This window comes from Macrobrachium nipponense, chromosome 29 (genome assembly GCF_015104395.2).
Source record: "Macrobrachium nipponense isolate FS-2020 chromosome 29, ASM1510439v2, whole genome shotgun sequence".
In the NCBI taxonomy this organism is placed as follows: domain Eukaryota; kingdom Metazoa; phylum Arthropoda; class Malacostraca; order Decapoda; family Palaemonidae; genus Macrobrachium; species Macrobrachium nipponense.
The window spans coordinates 9,496,821-9,523,555 of record NC_061092.1 but is presented as its reverse complement, the minus strand read 5'-3'; the positions used below and the strand labels follow the sequence as shown (position 1 = coordinate 9,523,555).

The following is a 26,735-nucleotide window of genomic DNA, read 5'->3' as shown; positions in this document are numbered from 1 at the left end:
GTTCCCACAGTCTTAAAATACACACAAGAAATATACACAGGAGTTTTGGATGGAAATTCAGTCCTCTGGAAGTAAACCAGGCGTTCTAAATTAGAACGAGGAGACTTGGATGGCCAGTCCATCGTCTTGGTAAGATGACCAATCTTAGAGTACAATAAAAAAGCATAAGATTAAGTCCAACTGCAAAGAAGACCACCTCCCCCCAGCAACAGTTAAGTAGAATAATCTAAGAGAGAAACAGCCTCTTTCAGAGAAGCGCACTTACCGAAGAGGTTGTGGGTATGGGACGGAGCCAGTTGGAGGAGGAGGAGGAGGAGGAGGAGGAGGAGGAGGAGGAGGAAGGAGGAGGAGGAGGATGGAGGAGGAGGAGGAGGCCACCAGTCATCACAAAGATGCTTCTTCTTCTTCTTCGCCCTAATGACAATCTGCTTATCATACAATACTGCCGAGATGACAACGCAACCTCAGAGTTGGAGAAAAAAAAAGGGGGGACGCTATTCCCCTCGTACCTACCTCTTTCTCTCCACCTCTTTTTGAAAAGCCTCATTTTTTTTATATAGTGATCTCAAAAAGAGGAGGAGGAGGAGGAGGAGGAGGAGGAGGAGGAGGAGGAGGAGGAGGAGGAGGTCTTGTCAAAGGAAGGAGGCCATAAGAAGCCCGGAGCAGAGGTATGTAAACAACCACAACAAAAATCCAACTCACGTCTGGATATACGTCACGAAGCGATTGTGTGTGAAATACATTAACACGAGGTGAGAGGAATAAGCAAAACAGACAACAAATATAAAGAGAATGATAATAAATCGTCTTATTTCAACAGAGACAGAAATGAACGTTGATGGAAAAAAAACAGAAAAATAATAAAAATACCAGCTAGACGGACAGGCCATTTAAAGGGAGATCAGAGTCAAATAAAGTTTTAACAGATAATTCAAAGTATTAAAAGGGGTGTTTTATCTCTCTCCTCTCTCTCTCTCTTCTCCGATCCACTCTCCTCTCGTCTCTCGTCGTCTCCATCTCTCTCTCTCATCATCTTCCTTCTCGTTCTTCTCTCTCTCTCTCTCTCTCAAACAATTCCTTGTGCCTCTGCATCTTCCAGTGTTGTGAGTTCAAATCTGTATTTCGCTTTATTTTATTTATTCATCTATTTTGATTAGCCATCTTTAAAACTTTTTTTCATATTAATGCTGCTGTATTATTATGAATTCTATCATAAGAATTGTAGTATCATTATCATTTTATCATTTTTTAAACTGTAAGTTGATAACGAGTGAGACTGGTACTCGAAACATGTCTCAGCATACTGCGAGAACTGGCCAAATATCGAATGCACTGTTCGTACATAAGGGATATTTAGATCATCCTATTAACTGGAGTTAAGCAGTATCCTTAATCCCGTGTAGCGACACAATTAAAAAGGAATATCGTTGAATATTATTTCATCAAGTCAAATAATGGAAGTGCTCTAAATTTAAGACTTAGTTTGTTTCAACTCGATGCCTTCATAATTTTAAAAAACTATGTAAATATAATAAATTAAATTAATATATTCAGCTTTATACATGTTTTTGGACTTTGTATGACTAACCTTCCGCTCCTCTTATGGCAAATTATATGGTTTTAGTTTGTGATCGTGTGATCTCGGATCATCCTGGATTATCTCTCTGATTTTTCCCTTTTCAACAATTAACCTTCCGGTATTGCTGATCTTGGTGATTACCTTGTAACCTTCTTACCAATAGTATTTCATTTGCGCCTCGACAATGCCTCAGCAAAGGCGAAACCGCTCGCCAAGGATACGAGCTTGTCTCTCCAACGATGTATGTAACTTAAGCATAACTTGAAAGAGACCTTAAGAGGACATTGGCAATTACTCAGTTAAATAAAACACTGAGCCACAGAGGAATGCGAATGCTACACGTTGGTATCGTAAGGATTTGCGGGGAGGATTCGTAAAGCCCGGCTTCAAGCAGATTTTAACGTCATTCTCAGCACATCATAAAGGCAATTGAGTATGACGCAAGTCTCGCCTCTCCGTGAATATCTAATTTAATAAAGTTTGTTTTTGTTTAAACAGAAGCCAACGAGCAAGGCCTATAAAAAGAAGGTAATGAGAGAGAGAGAGAGAGAGAGAGAGAGAGAGAGAGAGAGAGATAGAGAGATAGAAAACGAATATCTTGAAAAAGGCAACTAAGTGAGGTATACGAAACTGAAACGAAAGCAGAAGTAATGACAGATAAACAGGAAAATAGAGAATGAATGAATGAATGAAGGAAGGAAGAAAAGAAGAAGTAGAGGAAGAAGAAGAAGAAGAAGAAGAAGTCACATTTCTTTAAAGTATCCTATAGCACTGGAAGGGGCACTGCAGAAGATGGTACCCTGCAACACGTGAGGGCAAACTCGTCACGAGCCCTGAAAGGTCACGATTTGTGACTATGCTTAGCGGAAGACCCAAGCACCAGGTCACTACTAACAATAGTCACCAGCGTCTTGGAGAGAGAGAGAGAGAGAGAGAGAGAGAGAGAGAGAGAGAGAGAGTAAGTGTTCCTTTTTCCTGATCTGTTCTTTCACCGTGTCATGCCACAGGTAATGTTCCGTGAGGAAAACTTGCGAGAAAATATTGCTTCTTGCATGGCTGGCACTTCCTAGTCAGGATTTGTTCCAGTGACAGCTTCATCTAAAGATCAGTCACGAGACACAGACCTAGTTATTATTATTATTATTATTATCATTATCAATATTATGGAGGAGTAGGTACACATTCTCAAGGAATCATTAGAAATATCCGTCTCGAGACACAGACCTAGTTATCATCATTATTATTATTACTGCTATTAATATTATGGAGGAGTACACATTCTCACGGAATCATTAGAAATATTATGAATCCGATGAGTATGCCTATGAGATGAGTGAAGACATGAAAGGAAAGAAATGAAAGAATAAGCTTTTAATACACACACACACACATAAACACGCACATATATATTATATGTATAAAATCATAGCAATAACTAAAAGCATGGTTCATTAACGGCCAAAATTAACCAAAAAAAAAAAAATGGATAAGTCAGCAGGCAGCAGCGTTTGAGTGCCCCTACTGCTAAGGAATCCAGACTCAAGAATGAGGAAGATGAGGAAGGTCACGTTGCTTGGGGCTGTAGTATGACCAAAGAATTTTGATAGGTTTTACTGGCTCTTTTTATTAATGAAGACAGGAATGCCACACCAAATATTCTAAATTAAAAGCTTGTGGCTAATTACGACATAAAAATCCACATACCCGAGCAATACCTCCGACAATTACAGAATCTGAGAAAAGGCAAAAGCATGAGGCCTTAGCTAAAGGACAGAGATGTGAAGGGCGAACACCGTCTCCTTCATTCCTCCCCTCCCTCCCTCCCTCCTCCATCAGCCCCCTCAGAGGGTGGGGGAGGGGGGGGGAGGAACATGACGAAAACTTGGATCTCCGGAATGACCCCTCGCATTCTTCCTGTCAAGTTGGGCGACAAACAACCGTCCAGTGACAGTTAACCAGAGGGCACCAACTTCTGTAAACAAGTAGACGACGAACCAAATAAGTAACGAAATTCCAACAACCGCGAGCAACAAAAAAAAAACAAGAAACCGTGGGCGATGTCCTACCTCAAAGTCACGTGTCCGGTTCAATGGGAACTTGAGAATGGTTCCTGGTCCTTTTTAAGCCTATCCTGCGTTGAGGTTTCTTCGGTTTAGTGAACCAGGAAGACGTCGAGGGCATCGGTCATTCCACTTCGGGTTTTTTTTTTTTTTTTTTTTTTAAGTTTTCTGTGAAAGAAAACTACTGACGGCTTTCCGTGTGTCCGCCCTCACATCTCGAAAACTACTCGGACTAGAGGGCCTGGAAATTGGTATGTTGATCATCCACCATCCAATCATTAAAAAGAAGAGAAGTTTGGAAGACTGGTTGAAGGTGTTTCTTAAAACTTGAAAATGGACCTTTTCAATCTTTACTCATGTTTTCTGAACTTGGCAAAATGTTAGACAAATGTTAACTTGAGTCACTCGGAGCCCTGACATTGAGAGAGAGAGAGAGAGAGAGAGAGAGAGAGAGAGAGAGGAGAGAGAGAGTATATCTTTTAGCGCATGAATAGTTTCATTTATCTCGTCGTCGTGGCCCTACCGAATAAGATATTTCGACGGAGTACTGATCTGCCCACCAGACATTAAACCAATGGGAGATAACGAGGGATAATACAGCCAGTTATTCCTAACCCCACACCTGAATATTACACATAAATACTTTTGTCGTCTACCAACCGTAACCCACACATACAGCAATGATCAGGTTTGAAGTACAGTCAGTCGAAATATAAGTTTCCTCTGTTAGCAGAATTTTTGCGGTCTTTTTTAGATTTTACGAACATAGTGTGTATATATATATATATATATATATATATATATAGATATATATATCTATATATATATGCATACATAGTACATATATACATATAGGTATGTGTATAACATAAAAAACTTGGGTAATATAACACTCACCCTTCTACAAAGTAGTTCTCTTTTCGGTAAAGGCACAAATTCACTGGTTTATCATAAACACTGAAAAGAAGAAGAGAAAGTAATAATAATATGTTGGTTAAAACAAAGTCACGTTAAGTTTGAAACTTCAAGGCATGGCAAACAGCTTAGCAAAACTGGCTACGTCAATCACGTCATAAAATATCAAATTTCAAAAGTGAATCTGTTTTTCAGTGACCTATGAAAATGACTGATGAAATAAATGACCTCGTCAGCAAATTTGCTTTCCTTAACAGTAACCTGATGAGACAGACGCCTTGAAACATATGCTCCATATTACCATACAAACATTAGCCAATGTTTTTGCAGTGACATGCGTTTTATGAAATGTCAGTGTAGTAATGCTCTCAAAAAACCTTATAAAATGAAAAAGAAACAAAAATATATATATACCCACTCATATGTAAGCCATTTTCATATCTAGAGAAACTCAACAGTTTTAAGAAGAAAATTCCCTGTACCTCGTCTGACTTCTTCCTAATGAACACCTTAATATTCTTTGGAAGCTTGAATTTCAATTCAGTGGCCCCTTTGGTGGGCTTGTTTCATGTGAATAGGTTTCATCTTCTGAATAAAAATAATACTTGCATTAATCAGTGGAGATGGCTCGTCATAAAAGCAGACATAAGGACCTGACAAATCATAGAATGATCTTGGAAAATAGGAAATCTCAAGTTACAAGGTTTTACATGACCAGAAATAAAGAACATTATGAGAAACGGACCCCTCTAAGAGATGGTCCTTACCTTCACGTCCCCCTGGCATCTATGAGTAAAATTCCTGCCAGATTAAAAAAAGAAAAAAAAAAAGAAGAGAGAGAGAGAGAGAGAGAGAGAGAGAGAGAGAGAGAGAGAGAGAGAGAGAGAGAGAGAGGTAAATAATTACAAAACAAGGAAATTCCAACGAGTCTAACTAGAGCAGCAGACTATAGGAAACTGACATTATAAGGCGATACTTTTGCATTAGTTCATAAACTCCTGAATATTATTAGTTCCTCATGCGTGTTAAGAGAATGACGAATATAATTAAAGAAAGTTTTCCTTTTTCCTAGGGCTCGCGCCTCCCCTGGAAATTCCTGACGTCCCCGTAGAGGACGCGCCCCGCGGGGTAAGAACCTCCGCCATAGAGAATCGGACATTGGGCCAGAAACAGTCAGAAAAAACGGCCAAAAAAATCAAATATTTATAAGTCTGCAGACAGTGTGAGAAAGTTCAAGGGTTTATCAAAGTTTGTGAAAAATTTATTTTTCCTAAGTTCATAAACGTCTACAAAAATTTGCTTGCTGTCAAAACTGAAGAATTTTTCCTTATTCATTTTGGTCTTTTTAAAACTGAATGATTAATAAAATAGTCTGGCTTTTGCATATTACAGTAAAAAAATTTATGATAAGGACTTAACTTCATTATGAAAAACATACGAATTGAATATAGAATTTAGGCCAAAGGCCAAGCAGCACTAGGACCTATGAGTTCGTTCAGCACTGAAACTAAAGTTGACAGTAAAAGGTTGGAAAGGTGTAACAGGAAGAAAAGCTCGCATTTGCACTAGGAATCAATTGTTAGGAGAGGGCGGAAAGTAAGATGGAAGAAAGAGAATATGAAAAGAGGTACAGTAAAAAGAACGAAATGGGTTGCAGCTATGGGCCGAAGGGCACGCAACAAAGAGCCTTGTAATGCCTACAGTGCACCGGATTTACTAACATATCTCCTCAGTCCTGGAAAAGTCTCTCGTCTCTCCTTCAGAGGGAAGCGAGATCATAGCCAAGACGAATCCTCTATCCTTCTGCTGAATAAGGGGAGGGTGAGGGTGGGGGGGGGGGGGGGGGGGGGGGGGGGGGGGGGTGAGTGAGTGGGGGGGGGGGGGGGGGAGTAGGAGGTATGAACGAATATCAGCCACCAAAACACCAACAACAACAACAACAACAGGTTGATATATGATTCGAGTCTATCCCACTTTCGAAACGTCATTATTCCGAGAGACTCCTACGTGGCTACATAAGACTCCTACCACCACCGCCCAGTTCTCCGAAGAGGTAACACTTCCTCCCCGCCCTAGCTCCCTCCCTCGCCCTCTAACAAGGCGGATGAGGAGGAGGAGGAGGATGAGGTGGGTGGGCCAGGGGGGCTCTCACCCCCCAGCTCTCCTTTCCTTTCTCCGATCTGAAAACTCCTGCGCCAACCAGCCTAGGTGTACGAAGAGGAAGAAAAAAGGAAAGACCAAAAAGCACCATTACCTCCTCCTCCTCCTCCTCCTCCTCCTCCTCCTCCTCCTGTAACTTCCTCATTCCAGTTGGCCACAAAACAATGGAACCAAACACGAGAGGGCTGCCTCCTTCATCGCCAGACCTCTTATAGTCGAGCAGCTCGCACTCTCTCTCTCGCTCTCTCTCTCTCTCTCTCTTTCTCCGTCGGCGAATCTCTTGATCTACTCCCGATCTTTCCGATCCTCGAGACGTGGCTCGAGACTATCAGCTCACGAGGACCCACGAACGAACAAACCTCGAACTCCGCCGAAGGCACGAGGACCACTCACGAGGGCTGTACACGAGAGGAGGAGGAGGAGGAGGAGGAAGATGAACAACGACGATGCGGCGATGACGATGACATCAAAAGTGAGATATGAGCGATTGCGTCAAAAGCAAAAAAGGCCTACTTTTCTTCCCTGATTCCTTCCCCCGCCCCCTAACCGCCCCCTCCCCACACACACACACACACAGACCCCATTCCCTTCGACCATCGGCAGACCTGAAGGATTGGGGGCATTTTTTGGAAGCACTCGTGATCTTGGGCAGACGCAAGACCTGCCCCTCACGCGGAGACGTAAGCGTGGTTCTGTGTTTACTACTAGAAGATCTTCCTGGTTGGGGGAGGAGGCGGAGGGCGGGGGGCGACGGGAGTGGGATGGATAAAAAAAATATACAAATTCTTCGGGTGTGTTTTTTGCTCAGGAGGAAATCACTTTCTCTCTCTCTTTCTTTCCTGCGCCTAACCTGATTTTCCTTTTTGTTTTTTTTTTTTTTTTTTTTTTGTTTTTTTTTTTTTTTTAGGTATTCATTCGTCCTCCTTTATGCCATCATATTGTTTTCACCTATATAGGTTCTGGGCTGCTCTTCTTCTTCTTCTTGGTTACCAAAGCCACCGCCGCCGAATAAGAGAGTGAGAGCTGGGTGGAGCTACATTTTTTTTATCACTCTCTCTCTCTTTTTCCTCATTTTTTTTTCTGTCCGCCTTCCAGGTACGTATTTAGGCCGTCGGCGGCATCAACGACGCCCCCGAAACCGACCCCACCGTCTGAGGACCAACGTCCACTTCCCCTCTAAAAAAAGCTTCATTAAAATACTAAGTTCAATATCTGTTCGGAAGAGGAGAATCATATATATATATATGATTCTCCTCTTCCGAACTGATATTGAACTTATATATATATATATATATATATATATATATATATATATATATATATATATATATATATATATATATATATATATGATTCTCCTCTTCCGAACAGATATTGAACTTAGTATTTTAATGACGCTTTAGAGGGGAAGTGGACGTCTCAAAGTGATATACTACAACAAGTTTGATAAAGGCCTTTGGTCCTCAGAGGTGGGGTCGGTTTCGGGGGCGTCGTTGATGCCGCTGACGGCCTAAATACGTACATAGAGAGAGAGAGAGAGAGAGAGAGAGAGAGAGAGAGAGAGAGAGAGGAGAGGGGGGGGGCAAGGCATACAGACTAACGTGACTGGCTGGTAGAATTCATTTAATGTCAATAAATGATAATACAAATAACGATCATTTCTATTAAACATATCTAACGCAAAAAGTAGGATATATCATAAACTGTATTGAGCACCGGAGGGAGAGATATAAACAGGAATGGACAAACAAGATATTTCCTTAATACACGAATAATAACCAACAACAACAATTTAAAACAAATGTAAATTTATATAAAAAAAACTGAATATATTTAATCAACAACACTGTAGTGGAAATTTGTTTTATATTTCAATGTTCGGTATTCTGAAAATATATAATGTGTGAGTCTATAATAATAATAATAATAATAATAATAATAATAATGATAATAATAATAATAATAATAACAATAATAATAATAATAATGAATAATAATAATAATAATAATAATTAATAATAATAATAATAATAATATAATAATAACAATAATAATAAATGAATTTCTAACTCCCATCAGGATCGAACCCAGGTCTTTCAGTTGAAAGACCTGCAGGCATTTATTTTTATTTCTGTTCCACACGCGTATGTGTTGATTATTTCTATAATAATAATAATAATAATAATAATAATAATAATAATAATAATAATAATAATAATAATAATAATAAGTAATAATAAAACTAATAATAATAATAATAACTAATAATAATAATAATAATAACTAATAAGTAATAATAATAATAATAATAATAATAATATGAAGAAGTCAATATCGTAACGTTAATAATAAATAAGCAGGAACTGGGAAGACTAAAAAAAAAAAAAAACAATAAATACAACAAAAGAAAGAAGCAATCGTGTTGCAACAGCACGAACAATAGTAGCATTACCGTATCAGCAAGACTTAGGGAGGGACTTCTGAAACATAGTTATTTTTTCACCATCTGACAAAACTTGAATAGGAAGACGAATGACTCATATTGCCAACTGAAGAGGAACAAAAAGCAACGGGAGGAATCTGATTGAGAACGAAACCAGGAGAACGGAACAATGAAAAAACAGGAGGGCTAGTAATCTGTGGGTACCTACTGGAAAGGAATTTGAGAGGAAGCTTGTGATACAAGACCGAAAGGTGAATTTTGGAAAGCAACATGGCTAATGATCTACTACAACGGTTTACAAAGGTTTGGACATTAACCTTCTGATTAATTTGACTGGAAAATAAAATTGGAAACTAGTGGGATAGTAATCAGGGAAGCCATAATCCAAACCCGAAATGGAAATTATGGAAAACAAAACGGCTTCTGGTTAATTTGACTGGAAAATAAAACTGGAAACTAGAGGTCTAGTATAATCAATGATACCTACTGGAAGGGAAGCCATATTTGAGGTGAAATCTTTTCTCCAAAACCGAAATGGAAATTATGGAAAACAAAATGGCTAAGGATCTACAAAGGTTTAAGAAGTTTTAGACATTAACTGTGTGATACGTTTGACTGGAAAACAAAACTGGAAACTGGAAACAGTCAGAGGGGAAACAAGCTAAAGAGACAAAGAATGGATAAACAAAAAGTCCTAGAGGAAGAGCCTTGCTACCACTTGGTGCCATGAGAGAAAAAACAAAAAAAGCGCCGAACAACAGGATTCTCCCCCCCCCCCAAAAAAAAAAAAAAAAAAAAAAAAACACACAGGCAAAGAAAATCAGAAAGATTACAAGTCTAGTAGAGTGCCTCGCGAATCGAAATGAAAGCGAAATAGAAAGAAAAGAGACTTATAAAAGGAAGATAACCTCAACACAAATATACGGAGATAAGGGGTTACATACAGTGTTCTGAGAAGTCAAAAGAAGGCAAAGCAGAAATACAATGAGAGTTGTGCCTTGTCAACTTCAAATAGGGAGTCAGAAACATTAGGGAAGTTACTCATTGACACAACTGGACGAGAAATTACTCATTGACACAACTGGACGAGAAATTACTCACTGACACAACTGGACGAGAAATTACTCATTGACACAACTGGACGAGAAATTACTCATTGACACAACTGGACGACATTATCATTGACACAACGGACGAGAAATTACTCTGACACGGAGAGATTATCATTGACCAACTGGACGAGAAAGAAATTAATACACATTGACACAACTGGACGAGAAATTACTCATTGACCACAACTGAAAGGAGAAGTTACTCCATTGACACAAGACGAACATTACTCATTGACACAGCTGAACGAAAAGTAACCAAGGATTTTGGAAGGGTAACCGGAGGGTTACAGGTAAAACATAAGGAAGGCAAGTCCCAAAATATTATTATTATTATTATTATTATTATTATTATTATTATTATTATTATTATTATTATTCAGAAGATGAACCCCAGTTCACATGGAACAAGCCCACAAGGGCTATTACCTTGAATGTCAAGCTGCCAACGAACATGTTGCTCAGTTGTAAGAAATAAGAGAAGGTGATGGTTATTACAGAAAGAAGAGATCAGTTACTAGAAAAGAAAAAAATAATTTTACAAATTACTAAAAAGATAAAAATGTAAGTTCCACTACATCCTCAATAGCTAATGGTTAACAAACCCTAAAGGCAAATATGACCTTATATATCAGGACGCTTGATTAAAAAAACAAGAGCAATAGTTGGAATGTTGAGCAGTAACGCCCATGAAAGACCCAAAAGCAAGGATACCACCAGAATAATAAAAGCAGAGAGACCTGTAAAAGACAGAAAGCTCTAACGAGGCTCCAGGATGATCACCAGACCAAACACTATGATAAAACTTGGCAATAAATATTGGAAGATCGAATCGACGAGAATGAAATGATAAGGAAGGAACTCGATTCTTCAGGCGAGACGAAGACACGGTGCATTAGCATAAGAAGAAGGCAGCTCTTTTGAGAGCTCAACTGATAGCAAGGACCACTGAATACGAAACAACCAAGAGAAGGGGACGAGGAACATCCGTGAAAATAACAACGATGGCTATTGAATACAGTAGGCTTACTGAGCGCCATATTCATGAGAGAGAGAGAGAGAGAGAGAGAGAGAGAGAGAGAGAGAGAGAGAGAGAGAGAGAGAGAGAGAGAGAGGCAGGTTTCGGGAATAAAGGGCACTGAATCACATTACATAGGTGTCCCTCACAAAAGAGGAGGAAGTGGAGAAACTTTAAGAAAGCAGAATTAAACAGGTAAATAACAGAGAAGAGTAGGACTCGCAGATCAGAAGGGCTAAAGGGTAAACAATCTATTGGATTTGAGGAGGAGGAGGAGGAGGAGGAGGAGGAGGAGGAGGAGGAATCGTGAAGAAAGAACGTCAACAAAGCTACATCAAAAGGACAAATGAAATCCATTTAAAGTGTGAAAGGGCTAAAACGCATTACCACGTGAATGAATTACAAGGGAATTAAACGATAACAGAGAATGCTGTCTTCAAAAAAATAACTGAAAATCCTAAACATACAAAAGAGAAAGACGAAGCGACAGTACTTTTCATACTAAAATAGGAGAGTTTGAACGTAAATAATTAAGAAGTTGAGAATGAAAAGTGCTGAGGAGAAATTCAACTAACAGAAGAGAAGGAACTTCATTTCCGAGTGAAAGAGACATCCAGAATAATACTGAATGGCTAACCATAGAAAAGGGGGGAAAGAGAAGCAGAAAAAATCTGCAAAGGAGAGAAACAGATAACTGGAGAGATCGGGTGTACAGGACAGGACATATGGAATGAGGCGACGCTGCAATCACAAGAAAAGGGAAATTATAAGACCAAAAGACATCTACGAGAGAGTTAAAAGAAGCCATACCGAAAGGTTCATCAGATAGGGAGAGGAGAAAAACGAAAATACAATAAAGGTAAATAATCTTTCAAACCTACAAGTTGGTTGGCCACCCAGACATTGGAGAGGTGTTTTGAATTACCCAAATGCACGCAGGAGCTCATCAAAATAACAAGAGGAGAGAAATAAGAAATTTTTCTACATTAAAATCGGTAGAAATTGGTACTCGATCAAGTTTCGAATGTATGGTATCCAGAGATGACGTCAAGGCACTAGTGTCAGACATCAAAAGCTCTAGATTTAGTAGAAATTCTTAAGGACGCACCAGCTTCTTCATCTAGGATATTAGCTAGAACTTAACCTCGAAGGACTTGCTGGCTATGGGAAGACATAGCTAGTTTATCCAACAGCTAGAAATTTACTTCGAAGAACATGGTGGCTATGGGAAATCATGCCTAGTTTATCCAACTCGTATCGTGATTATATTCTGGTATATATTTTGTTGAAGGAAGGTTTCACTGACATTTTTTAGTCTGTGTATGTGATTTGCTGAAGGAATGATAATGAAGAGGCTTCCACCCCATTCTGCCAATAAAAAGTTTTGAAAAAGCTCAAACAAACTCAGGAATGAATAGTATGAGGAATCAGGAAAAAGGCGACGAGGGTGCAATCAGAAAATAAATGTTGGATAAAGAGAAAAAGAAGGTTCAAAGACTCTTAAGAAACAAGTTGAGGAGAGTCAAGAATGCGAACCCATAAAACGAAGGCTTTCATTCCTGAGGCGAAGGAAGAGGTCGAAGGAGGTCGTTGGAGTGAGGACCATGAAAAGGTAGAAGGAATTTAGGCTTAACGAAGAAAAATGAGACGATTTCCTTACAAAGCCAACAGGTAGGATTGCTCAAGGGTTTATAAGCAAGAGAAATATGCTTTGGCAACAGCCAGCTGAATTTCAAAACAGATTTAATGGTATGCGTAGGGGGACACGCCTTAAATGCCACTAAACCCCGAAGCTTTTGTATTTTTCTTAACTCTCTTCACATCTAAGCCTACAGAGAGGTTGTTAACTTTATGGCCAGTCCAAGGTTGAAGAGGACATGTCACTACGTTTCGCCCTGGCGTCAGCTGCCTTTTAAAGCAGTACCTGGTCGAGGAGGACTTCGAACTCGGAGCCTTAGAACAAAGAAGGCCTTTGGGCGTTGTTCCTTTCCTCGTTAGGCCACTCTAACCACATGAACGGCTGCAAGCCTGGTTTCTTCATCGCCTTTGACTTGATAATGCTACTGACACCTCTCCCCAAGAGAGCCTCTCTTGCTGTCGTCACATCTACTCCATTAAATCAGTCATCCACCGACGACTTCCCTTTTGCAAACCCTTTCCACACTCGTTTTACCTTCGTCTATCATTTCAGATCGCAGAGAACTGACAACACCCAGTCGTCGACGACGAGAAAGGTTTACGGATTGTTCATAAGCCAACAAATGGCTTCTAAATGTACCTCGTGTCATTGTTGACACGTTTTTAACATTGGTAGCGATCCTTCTTCTTCTAAAAAAAAAAACGCACTATCACAGAATTTCCCGAAGGACAAAATGGACTCTCTAACCCCTCCCACCCAACGTGTGTATGGCCTTTAGCAATAGCCGAGGTCTTTAATGCTCCAATCGAAGCTCGCCATAGATTTTCTCATTCTATGATTCATCAGCATGAAGTATCTAAAGGCATGATTCACTGACGATGTTTCCTGATCCTTACTCCTTCCTTCGTGATCCACTCTCCTCTTCGAGGGAATTTTCTCTGGCTCTTTTGACATCTCTATGGCTTTTGGCAGCGAACGGCACAAGATCAGATTGGGAATAGTCGCCTGCTTGCTGTTTTACTCCTCTCGGGCAATTTATTGTACTTCAGGTCCTTAACATCTACCTATTGATTATACTCTCCATCGAACCTAGTGAACTTAGTGAATCCATCTCATGATATCTTAAATGATGCAAATAAAGAAAATCCTCCCCCAAAATATTAAAAATGTGTTGTGCCAAGCTATTTTCCCCCGTTTAAATGAGCAGATTTTTGCCTTAATCGATCTTCTCAACGTTCAGTCGCAAAGTGTTGATCTATATTTGAGCCTGATGGGCAGTTCTGCAATTCTCGACTCCTGTCTGTCTTAAAACGCAAATCCAATATATACAAGAATACCTGGACCACCACTAAACTTTAGCTCTGCTTCTTCCGATTCATCGTTACTTGTGTAGCAACGTTAGTAATTTGTGTAATGATTTTCCCCCACGTGCGTCAGCACAGACACACACTACTTAAGTAATTATACATCAGCTAGTCAGTCGCAGGCAACCATCTCACTTTCTTTGGATGTGGTTATCAAGATGAGAATCAAAGTACCAAAAATATAAAAATTACGAAGTATGAAACGTCCTCATCATGAAATCATAATCTTGGTTTACAAAATACAAATAACCTACAACCAGTCGAAAGTTAAAGGGAGGTTAGATAAGATTCAGAACCAGACAGACTAAAATTGTATCCGAAAGTATGGAGATCCGCGATATTAATTTCATATGTTTTGTTACGCAGACATGAATCAAGCCATGGCAACGAAACTATATCTCATATATTTTGTCGAAACGAGAACAAAGCTCTATGAGGAACATATGGAGTCAGTACGCAGAGTGGAGAAATGATATTACAAGGGAAATATCGGTAAGTAACCCACCCTCTAGGACATCATCTTATTCTACTACCAGACGAAATGAAAGACTGAAAAGGACACAGTAAATTTCAGGAAGGAAGTCCATCCAAGCTGCTCTCTTCTTATATACATTTCCCCCAAGTTCCTTAGCATTTTTAGAACGCTCCCATAAAGACCTATAATGACTATTTTCATGAGTGATAGGGCTCGTGCGACGATATTATCTCTGATAGCGTATCAGTAATTCTATCAACGCACGGTCCAAAATGACTTGTATATAAAAATAATAATGAAAGGTCGCTCGGAGAACGTTTCGAAAACTCAAAGAAACTGGTGGAAAAAAAAACCACACATTTTCTTCTCACTCGTTCTCTTGGCTTATCTGAACCCATGATAACCACTGCAATCTTAGAACCGACTCATATGTAAATTTGGTAAACTTCTTAGCACTGAATTTTTGGACGGTGCACCGAGCCTTTCTTCTGGTAAAAACTAAGAAATATCCCTCCAACTTAGTAACGAGGGATTTGTTGGTTTTCTAACAAAACTATTAATATTCTGAATTTTTCGATGGCAAAGCTACGAGTAACACTCACTCAACAGAAGATCGAAGTCTATGGTACCTGAGCCGTGTAAATTCCATCTTTTGCGTTGGCTAAAATAATTTTTTTGTGCAGAGGACAATTTTAGTTGACAAATTAGAATAAATCAACTCTACGGAAACCTCACAGATGGTTTCACTATCACATTTTATTAAACTGACCATGACATTGACCGAACCAAGAGAAATTTCTAACTTGAAAAAATCTGAATAAGAAACGATGAGAAAATTTTGAAAAAAAATTTTATATATCACCAACGATAAAGAACGATACAATACGAGATTAGCTTAGTTTTCATTGTAATAATACATTTTCCTTCGTACATATATACAAAACTCAGTTCATTGAAGAGTTATTGTCAAAGTTTCTTTAGCAAAACAGATCACCTCCCCCCAACCAAAACATTCTCTAGCTCAAAAATGCTATTTTCGGCGAAAATCTGGGATTTTCAAAAGCCACAGGGAATAGTTGGATGAAATAGTCGAGTTTTACGAAGCCGACTAAACGGAGAACCTTAACTTAGCACAACAACGATTTGGAAACTAAAAGAAATAATGGCGTGGAGTGGTCAAAGAGGTAGTTCTGCCTTTTCTAGCTAATTCTCCCCTGGTTTTAGGTTAATCTTTAGGTAAATTCACCGCATTTTCAGGAGAAAGGTCATGAAATGATACGTGATGTCTACCGATGCAAAAAAAAAAAAGTACGAATGATGTCAAAATAAATATTGTACGGGTCTTCTGAATAATATAAATAGCGTAAGTCATATATTCACTAAAGTAATTAGCATTCAGCGCGTGGAATTCATACGCGCGTATATCGAAATCGGGAACGCAATGAGGGGCGTAATCTACGGGTTTCACACACCTTTATTGGTTCGTCGCTGGAAAATGTCTGGGCCTTCTGATTGGCTATGAGGAATATCATTCGCCAATCTCCACGCCGCACCTGATCCGCCCACCAAGGAACCACGGACATTGATTGGTTAAGTACAGTGGCCTGGACCAATCAAGAGCCCGAATTGGTGATCGAAGTGACGTTCGCTACGTACGGTATCATGTTTTCGTATATGAGAAACTCGTCGAGAGGAAAGCAAGAGGAGAGAAAAGGCAAATAGGCCTAATATGTTGTGATAAAACGCACGGAAGAGCAAATATGAGTAATAAAATATAGAGAAAATATAGAGAAAGCATACTTTGCATAATTATTGAGATGAGAATGGATGGTCACCTTATTGCTCAAGCTTTAAAAAAATCATTCTTTGCCATGTCGACTGAGAAAAAAGAGATCTATAAAATGACCAAATATTGACTCTGCGCTTGAAATCTAACACTGATACCGAGAGAAGGAGACAAACCCATACAACTCTCACCCATTCCCGCCTACTTTAACACTCGCGTCAAAATCTCTACCCTTGACATTCAAGTTATCAACGTTCCCTGCAAAGGAAGTCGATAAAAGACGAAAATTATCTACAAAACTGAACGAAATGTCCAGTAAATCGCAGACAAGAACATCGTGGCTCAAGTCACAGCGCCAGCGAACAGAAAAAGTAAAGCCAAGTGGAAATCAACTCGATTTTTTTTTTAAACACAAGTGACATCTGTCACAATGTTCAAATACCAAACGCACACCGCCGTTGTCGCAAGAACTGAAACCTGTAATAGGTCAAATACCAAACGACGACTGAATATTCCTTCATCCAGCTCCTAAAAACACAGCTCTCGGGACGAAATCCAACATAACGCACTACGTGAAACTGGCATTCAAACAAAATTACGTCAAGTCCAAAAAACACTTGTGGGATCCGAACCCACTACTACACTTGCTAGAGGAACCTGTGTGATTCACCAATGATTCATGTTTCACCTCATAACGTGATGTTAATTCACAAATGATTGCATGGTTTCACCTCATAACGTGATGTTAATTCACAAATGATGACGATGATTTCTAACGATGTGAATGAACGTGAGACGGTGTAACTTAGAGGGTGACGTTCATTGAGCTCAGCTCAAGAGAAGTCATGTATTTGCAATACATGGATAACATAGGGAGATGGTTTCACAATATTAACTTACATTTAAATGAATAATGACGGAATTTAACAGTAATATCTAATTTGTATGAGTAATGAAGCAATGAATTTCCATAGAGTTCCGTTCGAATTATTGGTGCGGGTTTCGAAATCACTACAAATGTGATGTCTCGCTGTATGTATTCATCACGGCAAGAAGTATCCCGTTTAAAAAAAAAAAAATTAAGAAGAAAATAATTTAAGAAGTAATTTCCAAGATTCAAAGCTATCTCGAAACTAGAAAGAAAATACGAGACTCTCGCCCTTACTCTTCCTTCCGCAGGGGGTAGGGGTGGGGTGGGGTGGAGGCCTGGGCTCCCTTGCCAACAAAAGCAACAAAAGCGAGACGACGACTCGATTCAACTTCGAGGTCAGGTCGAGGTCAAAACTTGGGGGAGGAAGATGCTACGGAGAGAGAGAGAGAGAGAGAGAGAGAGAGAGAGAGTCGACAAAAAGAGGAATAAAAAAAGGGGGGGGGGGAAGGGGGGGGGGAATGATGACAGACAAGAATTTGATGATGATGATGATGAGATGATGATGATAATACTAAGAAGGCTTGTTGGACTCACCTGAAGAATGATTTGGAAGCCGTGGCGTGGAAGTGAGGTCTGCCCCTCCTTGCTTCGCAATGTGTCTCCCCTTCTTCGGCCGCCCTCCCCACTTGTCTGTCCGACAGGCCCCGCCCCGATCGGCCTTTCCCAGCCAATGGCGAGCCGCAGAAACCACCTCCTCCTCCCCCCGAATCTCTCGTTCCCCCTCGTGAAAACAAGGCTTTTCCTATCCCCCTCTCCCTCGCCCCAGCTCCGCCCTCAAACGAGCCTCCTCCTGCTGCTGCTGCTGCCCCCGCCGCCGCCGCGCCCTCCTCCTCTGACGTGAGTGAGGCCAGGGTCGGTATAAATAGGGGTCAGGCGCACTGGATCGTCGTCAGTCACTGCCGAAGGTTCTCCAGAGAACAGCTTTTCGCAAAGATGGCCTTCGCTCTAGCACTCGCCCCAGCCACCCTGGTGCTGATGGTGATCGTTGTGGTGGGCGCCGCCCTGCAAGCCGCCACCCAGGAGCGCAAGAAGAGAAAGCAACAACAGTGTGTGCCGAAAAGAGTCTCATCCAAAACCCGAAGCGGTGACGACCTGGAGATTGCCCGACCCACGACCGCCCCCGGACCCACCCCGCTGCCCGTCATCGGCAACATCCACAACATGGCTAAATACGCCGAGTGCCCCTACGAAGGATTTTCCGCCCTCGGGAGAAAATACGGAAATGTGTACAAACTTTACATCGGCGGCACTCCCGCAGTCGTCGTCGGCGACTACGACGGATTGAAGGAGGTCCTAGTGACCAAGGGCAACGTCTTTGACGCCAGGCCGAACTTCCTCCGCTTCAGAGAATACTTCGGGGGAAACCGAGATCTATGTGAGTATATGCTGCTGCAGTGGACACTTTTTCCAATGTACGAGGAAACTCAGGCATTGCGTCGCATTCTGCCAATCTAAGAACTCAAGTCATCTTAAAATCTTTAAATCTTGAACTCCTAGATAATACATAACTTTCTGTAACTCCTGTACCCGTTAAAAACTGCAACGGAATCCATAAACTCTTATTTCTAGAAAATACGCCATTTTCTGTAACTCTTGTACCCGTTAAAACAACAAAATCCATTCACTCTTATTTCTAGAAGATACACCTTTTCTGTGACTCCTGTACCCGTTAAAAACTGCAACAAAATTCATTAACTCGTATTTCTAGAAAATACACCAATTTCTGTAATTCTTGTAATCGTTAAAAACTTCAAAATATTTTACTAACTCTCATTTCTAGAAAATACACCATTTTCCGTAACTCCGGTAATCGTTAAAAACTTCAACAAAATTCATTAACTCTTATTTCTAGAAAATACACCATTTTCTGTAATTCCTGTTATCGTTAAAAACTTCAAAAAATCATAACTCTTATTCTATACATCATTTTCTGTAATTCCTGTTATCGTTAAAAACTTCAAAAAATTCATAAACTCTTATTTCTAGAAAATACATCATTTTCTGTAACTCCTGTAATCGTTAAAAACTTCAAAAAAATTCAGTAACTCTTATTTCTAGAAAATACACCATTTGCTGTAACTCCTGTAATCGTTAAAAACTTAAAAAAAACTCAGTAACTCTTATTTCTAGAAAATACGCCATTTTCTGTAACTCTTGTAATCGTAAAAACTTCAAAAACAAATTCAATAACCCTTATTTCTAGAAAATACACTTTTTCTGTAACTCCTGTAATCGTTAAAAACTTCAAAAAAATTCAATAACTCTTATCTAAAATATACCATTTTCTGTAACGCCTGTAATCGTTAAAAACTTCAAAGAATTCAATAACTCTTATTTCTAGAAAATACACCATTTTCTGTAACTCTGTAATCGTTAAAAACTTAAAAAAAATTCATTAACTCTAATTTCAGTCAATCTAACAACAGCCACCAATCTCTTTTGTGTTGATTCTATGAAAAAAAAAATCCCCCTACCGTCCACAAAGTCCCACAAAATCCAACTAAGCACCAGCTCATTGTTTACATAAAGACTAACAGGCCCTTTGAAGGCCAAGGTTTGCGGAAATGCCTGAGTTTTTTCCTTTTTTGCAATTTTTTTTTCTTTCATACGCCGTCTCGCCTCTTCGCCATTCAAGTTTCATGTAACTCTATCCCACCAGAATTATGTCGAATACTTTTACTCCCTCCTCCTCCTCCTCCTCCTCCACGCTATCAGCATCAATGTCTATAATTATCGACGACTCAGCGTTCATCATTCGAGCAGACTCCGAACGGAAGTCACATTCAAGCGACTTTTATCTTTCTTCTTCGCTCATCCGAAACTTATCATCATCGCGTCTAGACATCCAGTAACACCGTTACTTAAGCCGATTCTCACAAACGAACGTTCAGGACATTTCAGACGTTCAAAGTCCCCCGCGGAATCTACTCGCCCCTCACGGGGCACGACCGAATACCCACTAAAAATAGAACTTTCCCAACTTTGCTTTATCTCCGTGACCACTTCCCATCCCTGGCCAAACGACAGAGTACACAGATCCTTCGACTTTTTCCCAAGAGCGGAAAGACGATCGGAGACGAGACCGTACGAAAACCACCGTCCATTTCCAGCCAGATTCAATGGCAGGTGTGGTCGAACACCACTCCGATCGCCCGGTGTTGCCAAACGGTGGTCGCTAGACAAAACAAGCTCGCGCTGCTGATGATGATGATGATGATGATGTTGCATGGATGAGCGTCGTCACCCGGTCCTGCTGAAAGGGAAATTAATGTCTCCGGGGAGAGAGAGAGAGAGAGAGAGAGAGAGAGAGAGAATTTGCCTTAATGCATGTAAATATTAAGTCATGCACGTAATTCCCGATGGTTTACAAGCTATATTTCTTTTATCTTGCAACGAGATTCTTAAATAGAGAGAGAGAGAGAGAGAGAGAGAGAGAGAGAATTTGTATTAATGCATTTAATGTTAACAGACATGTACGTAACTCCCGATGGTTTGCAAGCTATATTTCTTTATATTGCAACGAGACGGTAAAACCAGATCCCCAATTCTTAAATACAGAGAGAGAGAGAGAGAGAGAGACTCAAAACACTCTCCATTACAAATTAATCTAACACATTATTCGTATATACGTAACAAAATCCAAAAACCACAAATTTTCAGCTCAACCTGAAACACAATCTAGGATCCTTAGCAAAACACTGATAAAACCGTCGTAACGTATGTATATATGAGGACTTCATGAAAATAGAGTAAAGATCACCGTGCGTTCGTTAGTCGGTTATAATCGCCCGCCTGGGGCCACTAATGACCTTGGCTCACATATGATCTTAGTTCAGCGAGATTAACAGCTGATTCGGCCACTAGCAGGTGTTGCCACACCTCCCCTCCCCCGACCCCGACAAAACCAGTTTTACAGAAGCGGGATGTTCCGCCTGGGCTGCTGCTGTTGCTGCTGCTTCTGCTGTCGCACAGCACTATTAGAAGTGCAGCAGCGATTTAGGGGACCTTTTGCACATGGCTGCACACGTGTCGACTGGGCGATTGCTTACGCATAGTATTTATACGGTTAGGCATAATATTTATTTTAAAGAGGTTTCTTTGCCATAGCTTTACATGATGGAAGTTGCAGTTAGGTTTGTGTTATACATATACATTTATCTATATACACATGTGTATACATTATATATAAACATAATTATATACGGTTATATATATATCTATATATATATATCCATATATATATATATACATATATATACATATATATGATATATATATATATATATATATATATATATACAGAGAAAGAGAGAGAGAGAGAGAGAGAGAGAGAGAGAGAGAGAGAGAGAGAGATCCACACATTCACACAACACACACACGCACACACACAATATATATATATATATATATATATATATATATATGTGTGTGAATACATTATATAAATATACATACACACACAAATACACACACACACACATATATATTATATATATTCTATTAATATATAAATATATATATACTATAGTATACATAGGAGAGAGATAGAGAGAGAGAGAGAGGAGAGAGAGGAGAAGAGAAGAAGATTCATTAAGTGCTGAAAGGGGGAAGAAGGAGAAGAAGGTTAGGAAACATGGGTTGAGGGGTGGGTGGAGGGATTACACAGGATGGGCCGGGACAAGGGTCTAGCCTTCAGGTATAAGAAATCCCAGGTACTAAAAAGTACTCCAAGGTGACCTACCTAAGGCTTGCTGTGAGTGTGTGTGTGTGTGTGTGTATACGTATGTGCGTGTGCACGCATGTGTACGCATCTCTCTAGACAGCAATGGAAGACTGGTGAATACGAGTCTTGCAATTTTAATAGCTGGTGTTATGAGATTTCTGTCTATGGCCGAGAGAGAGAGAGAGAGAGAGAGAGAGAGAGAGAGAGAGAGTTGAGAGAGAGAGAGAGAGAGATGCTACTACCATCAAATATATAAGAAAGTTTTTCAGCCATTAGTTTGCTTATGATATAATAATAATAATATTAGTGTCACTTTAAAATAACAATAACAGTAGAAGTTAGTGGAAGAAGTAACATGTAAAGAATATAACTAAAATCCACCATTTAAAAAAAAAAAACTGAAAGAGCGTTAACGATATTGTCTCCCAATTCAGTGTCATTAAACACAATTTCATTTCTCACAAGAACACAGACCTTTACTTGTCCCAACCGCAATAATCCAATAAAAGACAGAAGGAATAAGAAATAGAGAGAGAGAGAGAGAGAGAGAGAGAGAATCCTCAAATATCCGAAAGCAGCTAGGAAAACGGCTTCTGAAGAAGCCATGGTTGGAGAGGAGCAGTAGACGGGAGGATTCTCCAAGCTGCAATACACTGCCCAGACAGACAGACAAACGGAGAAACACATAACACCGAGTTACTAAGGATATACTCCTCATCTAATGTCATTCGTCATAAAAAAAGCAAGGTCAAAAGCATAGAGGGGATGGGGGGGGGGGGGGAGTGGAGTGAAGGAGGGGGAGAGAGAAAGAGCTGAAGAGATCTCTTCCCTCCCTCTCCACCTCCTCCTTACCCCTTCCTGTTTAGTATGAGACGTGAGACGGGACAAACGCAGAATATCGTCCCCCCCCCCCCCGCACACAAACACAAAAACCCCCAAACCCCCCCCACGTCCACCCTCTGACTCTGAGAGAAAAGTTGAAAAGTTAAATTTAGCAAAGGCTCGACGCTGCGCGAAGAGTTACGCGCCGTATTTTCGGTCTCGTATTGTTTGCTGCATAAGGCCTTTTTCGTGCACTGACTCCTTGTATCTGGGTATGATTTCATGGCTCTTATTCTCGGTGGGAACGTTATTTGATCGCGCTAATTTTATGGCTGTTCTAATAAAACATCATTTGTCGGATTGGATCCTCTCTGGAAAAAGACCACTAAAACTTTTTGCATAAGTGCTAGGGATTGCTTCGCTCTAACAAATATAATATTATATATATATATATATATATATATATATATATAATATATATATATATATATATATATTATATGAATAAAAAAAATTTAAAAATATATTTTATGTAAATCTAGCAATTTTTTCCTTCTTAATTATAAAAAAAGTATACCATCTCACACTCTTTTAAGCATTTCCTGATGTACTTAATCGTTTTTTCTTTTCTTCTTCTTGCGACCGCAGCCCTCGCCCTATGCGACTACTCTGAACTCCACAAGAAGCGCATCTCCCTCGTGAGGAATTACCTGACCTTCCGCGGCACGGAATCCTCTTTCTTGGAGCGCTTCGAGGACAACATCGCCGCCGAGATGCCCACTCTCACCGACCAAGTAAGTACCACTCGATATTATTAATGTTACCCGACCTATTCCTTAACCAAGATAAGACACCCTTTTCCGATCTCGATGTTGAATATCATCTTCCTGGGCATTTCTTAGTTGGTATTTATTTTTGCTTTTTTTTATTTTTATATATATTTTATTTACGTTTTATTTTTATCTATCTTTTAGCTATTCGAATTTTTTTCATTGATATTTCTATTCTGGTACTAACATTTTATTATCATTATTTTTCATCTTCATACATATTTATTTACGTTTTATTTTTACTTAATTTTTAGTGATTCACAGTTTTTTTTTTAATTATATTTTTACTCTGGTATTTATTTTTCATTTGCGCATAGTTAAAATTTCCATGACTTGTTCCGTCGTCTTGACACAGCACGTTCACCCTCTCCTTCCAGATCGACCAGGTCCTGAACAAGCCCGTCAAGACCAAGGAACTCCTGTCCTACTGCGCCATGAACATCTTCAGCGGGTACATGTGTTCCCGGAAATTCGACTACGACAACAAGACCTTCCAGAAATTCGTCCGCGACTTCGACTTCATCTTCGAGGACATCAACAACGGTCACGTGACAGACTCCCTGCCGTGGCTGGCGCCGTTCTTCCGCTCCTACTTCAACACGATCAAGGGCGTCACGCAGAACATCCGCGACTTCATCCTGGAGACCGTCTTCAACGAGAAGTACCGCCAGTTTCAAGAGGACCCCCAGAACGTATCCGATCTGGTCGACGCTTGCTTCGCCATTATGCATGTGAGTTCCTTTTCCTTGTTTGTTTTTTTTGTTTTTTCTTTTTTTTTATAAAAATCAAGGGAAAGATGGCCGATAGCAGGACAAAACTTTAAAAAAAAATCTTCAGTGACAAAATGAAAAAAAATAGTAAGAACAGAAAGAACGAGGATAAAGAACCTGGTACAATTCTAATCGATTACAAATGAGCAACCATAACAAAGTATCACATTTATTCCGACAGAGAGATGACAAGGATGAGAAATGGGACTGGGAAACCATCCTGTACATCATCGAGGACCTCCTGGGAGGATCCTCCGCCATCAGCAACATCGTCATGAGGTTCCTCGGGTTCATTCTCGTCAACCCTGAATCGATCGAGAAACTGCACGAAGAGGTAAAAAAAAAAAAAAAATCATTTATGCTTGGTCACTGATCTAATACTAAACTGTGTGAATTCTTGACGTCTGGAACAGATGCATTTATGACTCGACATAACTGAGACATTATTGTATTCCTTTGCCTCCCCCGCAGATCGACGCCAACATTGGAAGGGATCAAGCACCCACCTTGAGTGACAGATCCAACATGAACTACAGCAGGGCCGTCTTGTACGAAGTCTTGAGAATGACCTCTTCCCCAATCGTACCTCACGTCGCTACCGAGGACGCTACCATTGGCGGTAAGTTTAGCACGAACGCCCGGTCCTTAATTTGGGTAATTTTGAGCTTAGAAGCTCCACTTTACCAAAGTTTCTAAATATCCAGTCTAAATTCTCTCAGCATAACTTCTGCAATGTCTGGGCACTTATTGAAATGACACCTGTGGCGTTATACACACTTCTTCACCTGCAGCAGCAACAATGCATTATTCATCTCTTTCATCAACAGGCTATTACGTTGAAAAGGGCTCCACCATCATCCTGAACAACTACGACATGAACATGAACCCCAAGTTCTGGGATGAACCTGAGAAGTTCAAGCCAGAGAGATTCATCGTCGACGGGGAACTGAAGAAGCCAGCCCACTTCATCCCCTTCAGCACCGGCAAGAGGTCCTGCGTCGGCTACAAAGTGGTCATGGACATCACCTTCTTCGTCACGACGACGCTCCTCCAGAGATACGACATCAGACTGCCAGAGGGCGTCACCCCCGACCTCCCCAAGGGCAAAATCTCCCTCACCTGGGACAGCTTCGAAATGATCTTTTCCCCAAGAAAGTAAATTATTTTCCAAAAATGAGAGAGAGGAGAGAGAGAGAGAAAAAAAAAAAGGGTTATTCAGGAACTAACATATCACGTTTTAAAAAATATATATATATATATATATATATATATAATATATATATATATATATATATATATATCTATGTATCGTATATATTATATATACTTATAGGGAATGTCTTCGCGTACTCCCGTCACCGAGGACGGGAATGTGAGTTAAAAAATAACCAATATGATTAAAGTCACTGAAATTTTTTTTAATGAGGAGTGAACGCTCAGTTGGGAAGGTGGACTTCAATGAGAACTTCGTTGCGCTCTCCCATCTCGAGCTGTTCCGCTAAATACGATTGAGATCTAAGTCACTGTTTTGAAAAAAAAAAAAAAAAAAAAAAAAATTAAGTCACTGTTTTGAAGAAAAAAAAAATTTAAGTCACTGTTTTGGAAAATAAAAAAAAATTTAAGTCACTGTTTTGAAAAAAAAAATACGTTCGATATTATAGCGTAAGAAAGAAAAGGCTTTCTCTACTTGGGTTTTTTTCTTGAGAAAGTCGCCTTTCTTCTTAATCGTGATGAAAGTCCAGCTACCTAAACTTCATATTGTTATCGTTTTCTCACGAGGGTATGAACATTTCTCTGTTATTATCCTGAAAACTAACATGTTTTTGTTTCGTCATTGTGTAAGGTTTCGTGTGACGTTGATTAATAACATTATTATTATTATTATTATCATTATTATTATTATGGTATTATTATTATTATTATTATTATTATTTTTATTATTTGCCGGAAACGATTTTCACCTGAGAATTCAACGCCTTGTTGCCACACCAACCACGTTTCCACAACTTTCATGTCAAGTCTGTGTCATTTTCTCGTCCCTTTTCATCGTCTTTTGCAGCCTTTCCAAAATTTTTTGAAACTTCAGACTTTCCTAAATTTTCTGGAACTTC

The 26,735-nt window shown here is 39.8% G+C and overlaps 2 protein-coding genes across 3 annotated transcripts in view; one reads left to right on the top strand and one right to left on the bottom strand.

The window, feature by feature from the left end:
• LOC135206105 (cholesterol 7-desaturase nvd-like) overlaps positions 1–26,735 on the bottom strand; it is a 271,484-nt gene that overhangs the window by 201,001 nt on the left and 43,748 nt on the right. Inside the window, exons 1-2 of one of the 2 annotated variants that reach the window (XM_064237335.1) lie at positions 18,014–18,029; positions 4,537–4,596 (exon numbers count right to left, since the gene is read on the bottom strand). The gene's annotated coding sequence lies outside the window, so the exon portion shown is untranslated. Of the gene's footprint in view, positions 1–4,536; positions 4,597–18,013; positions 18,030–26,735 lie in introns of those variants that run through there. The other variant, XM_064237333.1, reaches the window with a different exon arrangement.
• LOC135206104 (cytochrome P450 307a1-like) lies at positions 18,371–25,863 on the top strand. The gene is made up of 6 exons (XM_064237329.1): positions 18,371–18,854; positions 23,673–23,818; positions 24,232–24,585; positions 24,806–24,958; positions 25,096–25,243; positions 25,452–25,863. Exons 1-6 carry the CDS (start codon positions 18,413–18,415, stop codon positions 25,781–25,783), a joined length of 1,575 nt encoding a protein of 524 aa, XP_064093399.1. The 5' UTR covers positions 18,371–18,412; the 3' UTR covers positions 25,784–25,863.

Excerpts from the sequence above, each read along its gene's own strand:
- LOC135206104 (XM_064237329.1), top strand. The coding sequence starts at position 18,413 with ATGGCCTTCGCTCTAGCACTCGCCCCAGCCACCCTGGTGCTGATGGTG. Across the intron at positions 23,819-24,231 it reads TGCCCACTCTCACCGACCAA|ATCGACCAGGTCCTGAACAA; the intron begins GTAAGTACCACT and ends CTCTCCTTCCAG. Across the intron at positions 24,959-25,095 it reads TCGAGAAACTGCACGAAGAG|ATCGACGCCAACATTGGAAG; the intron begins GTAAAAAAAAAA and ends CCTCCCCCGCAG.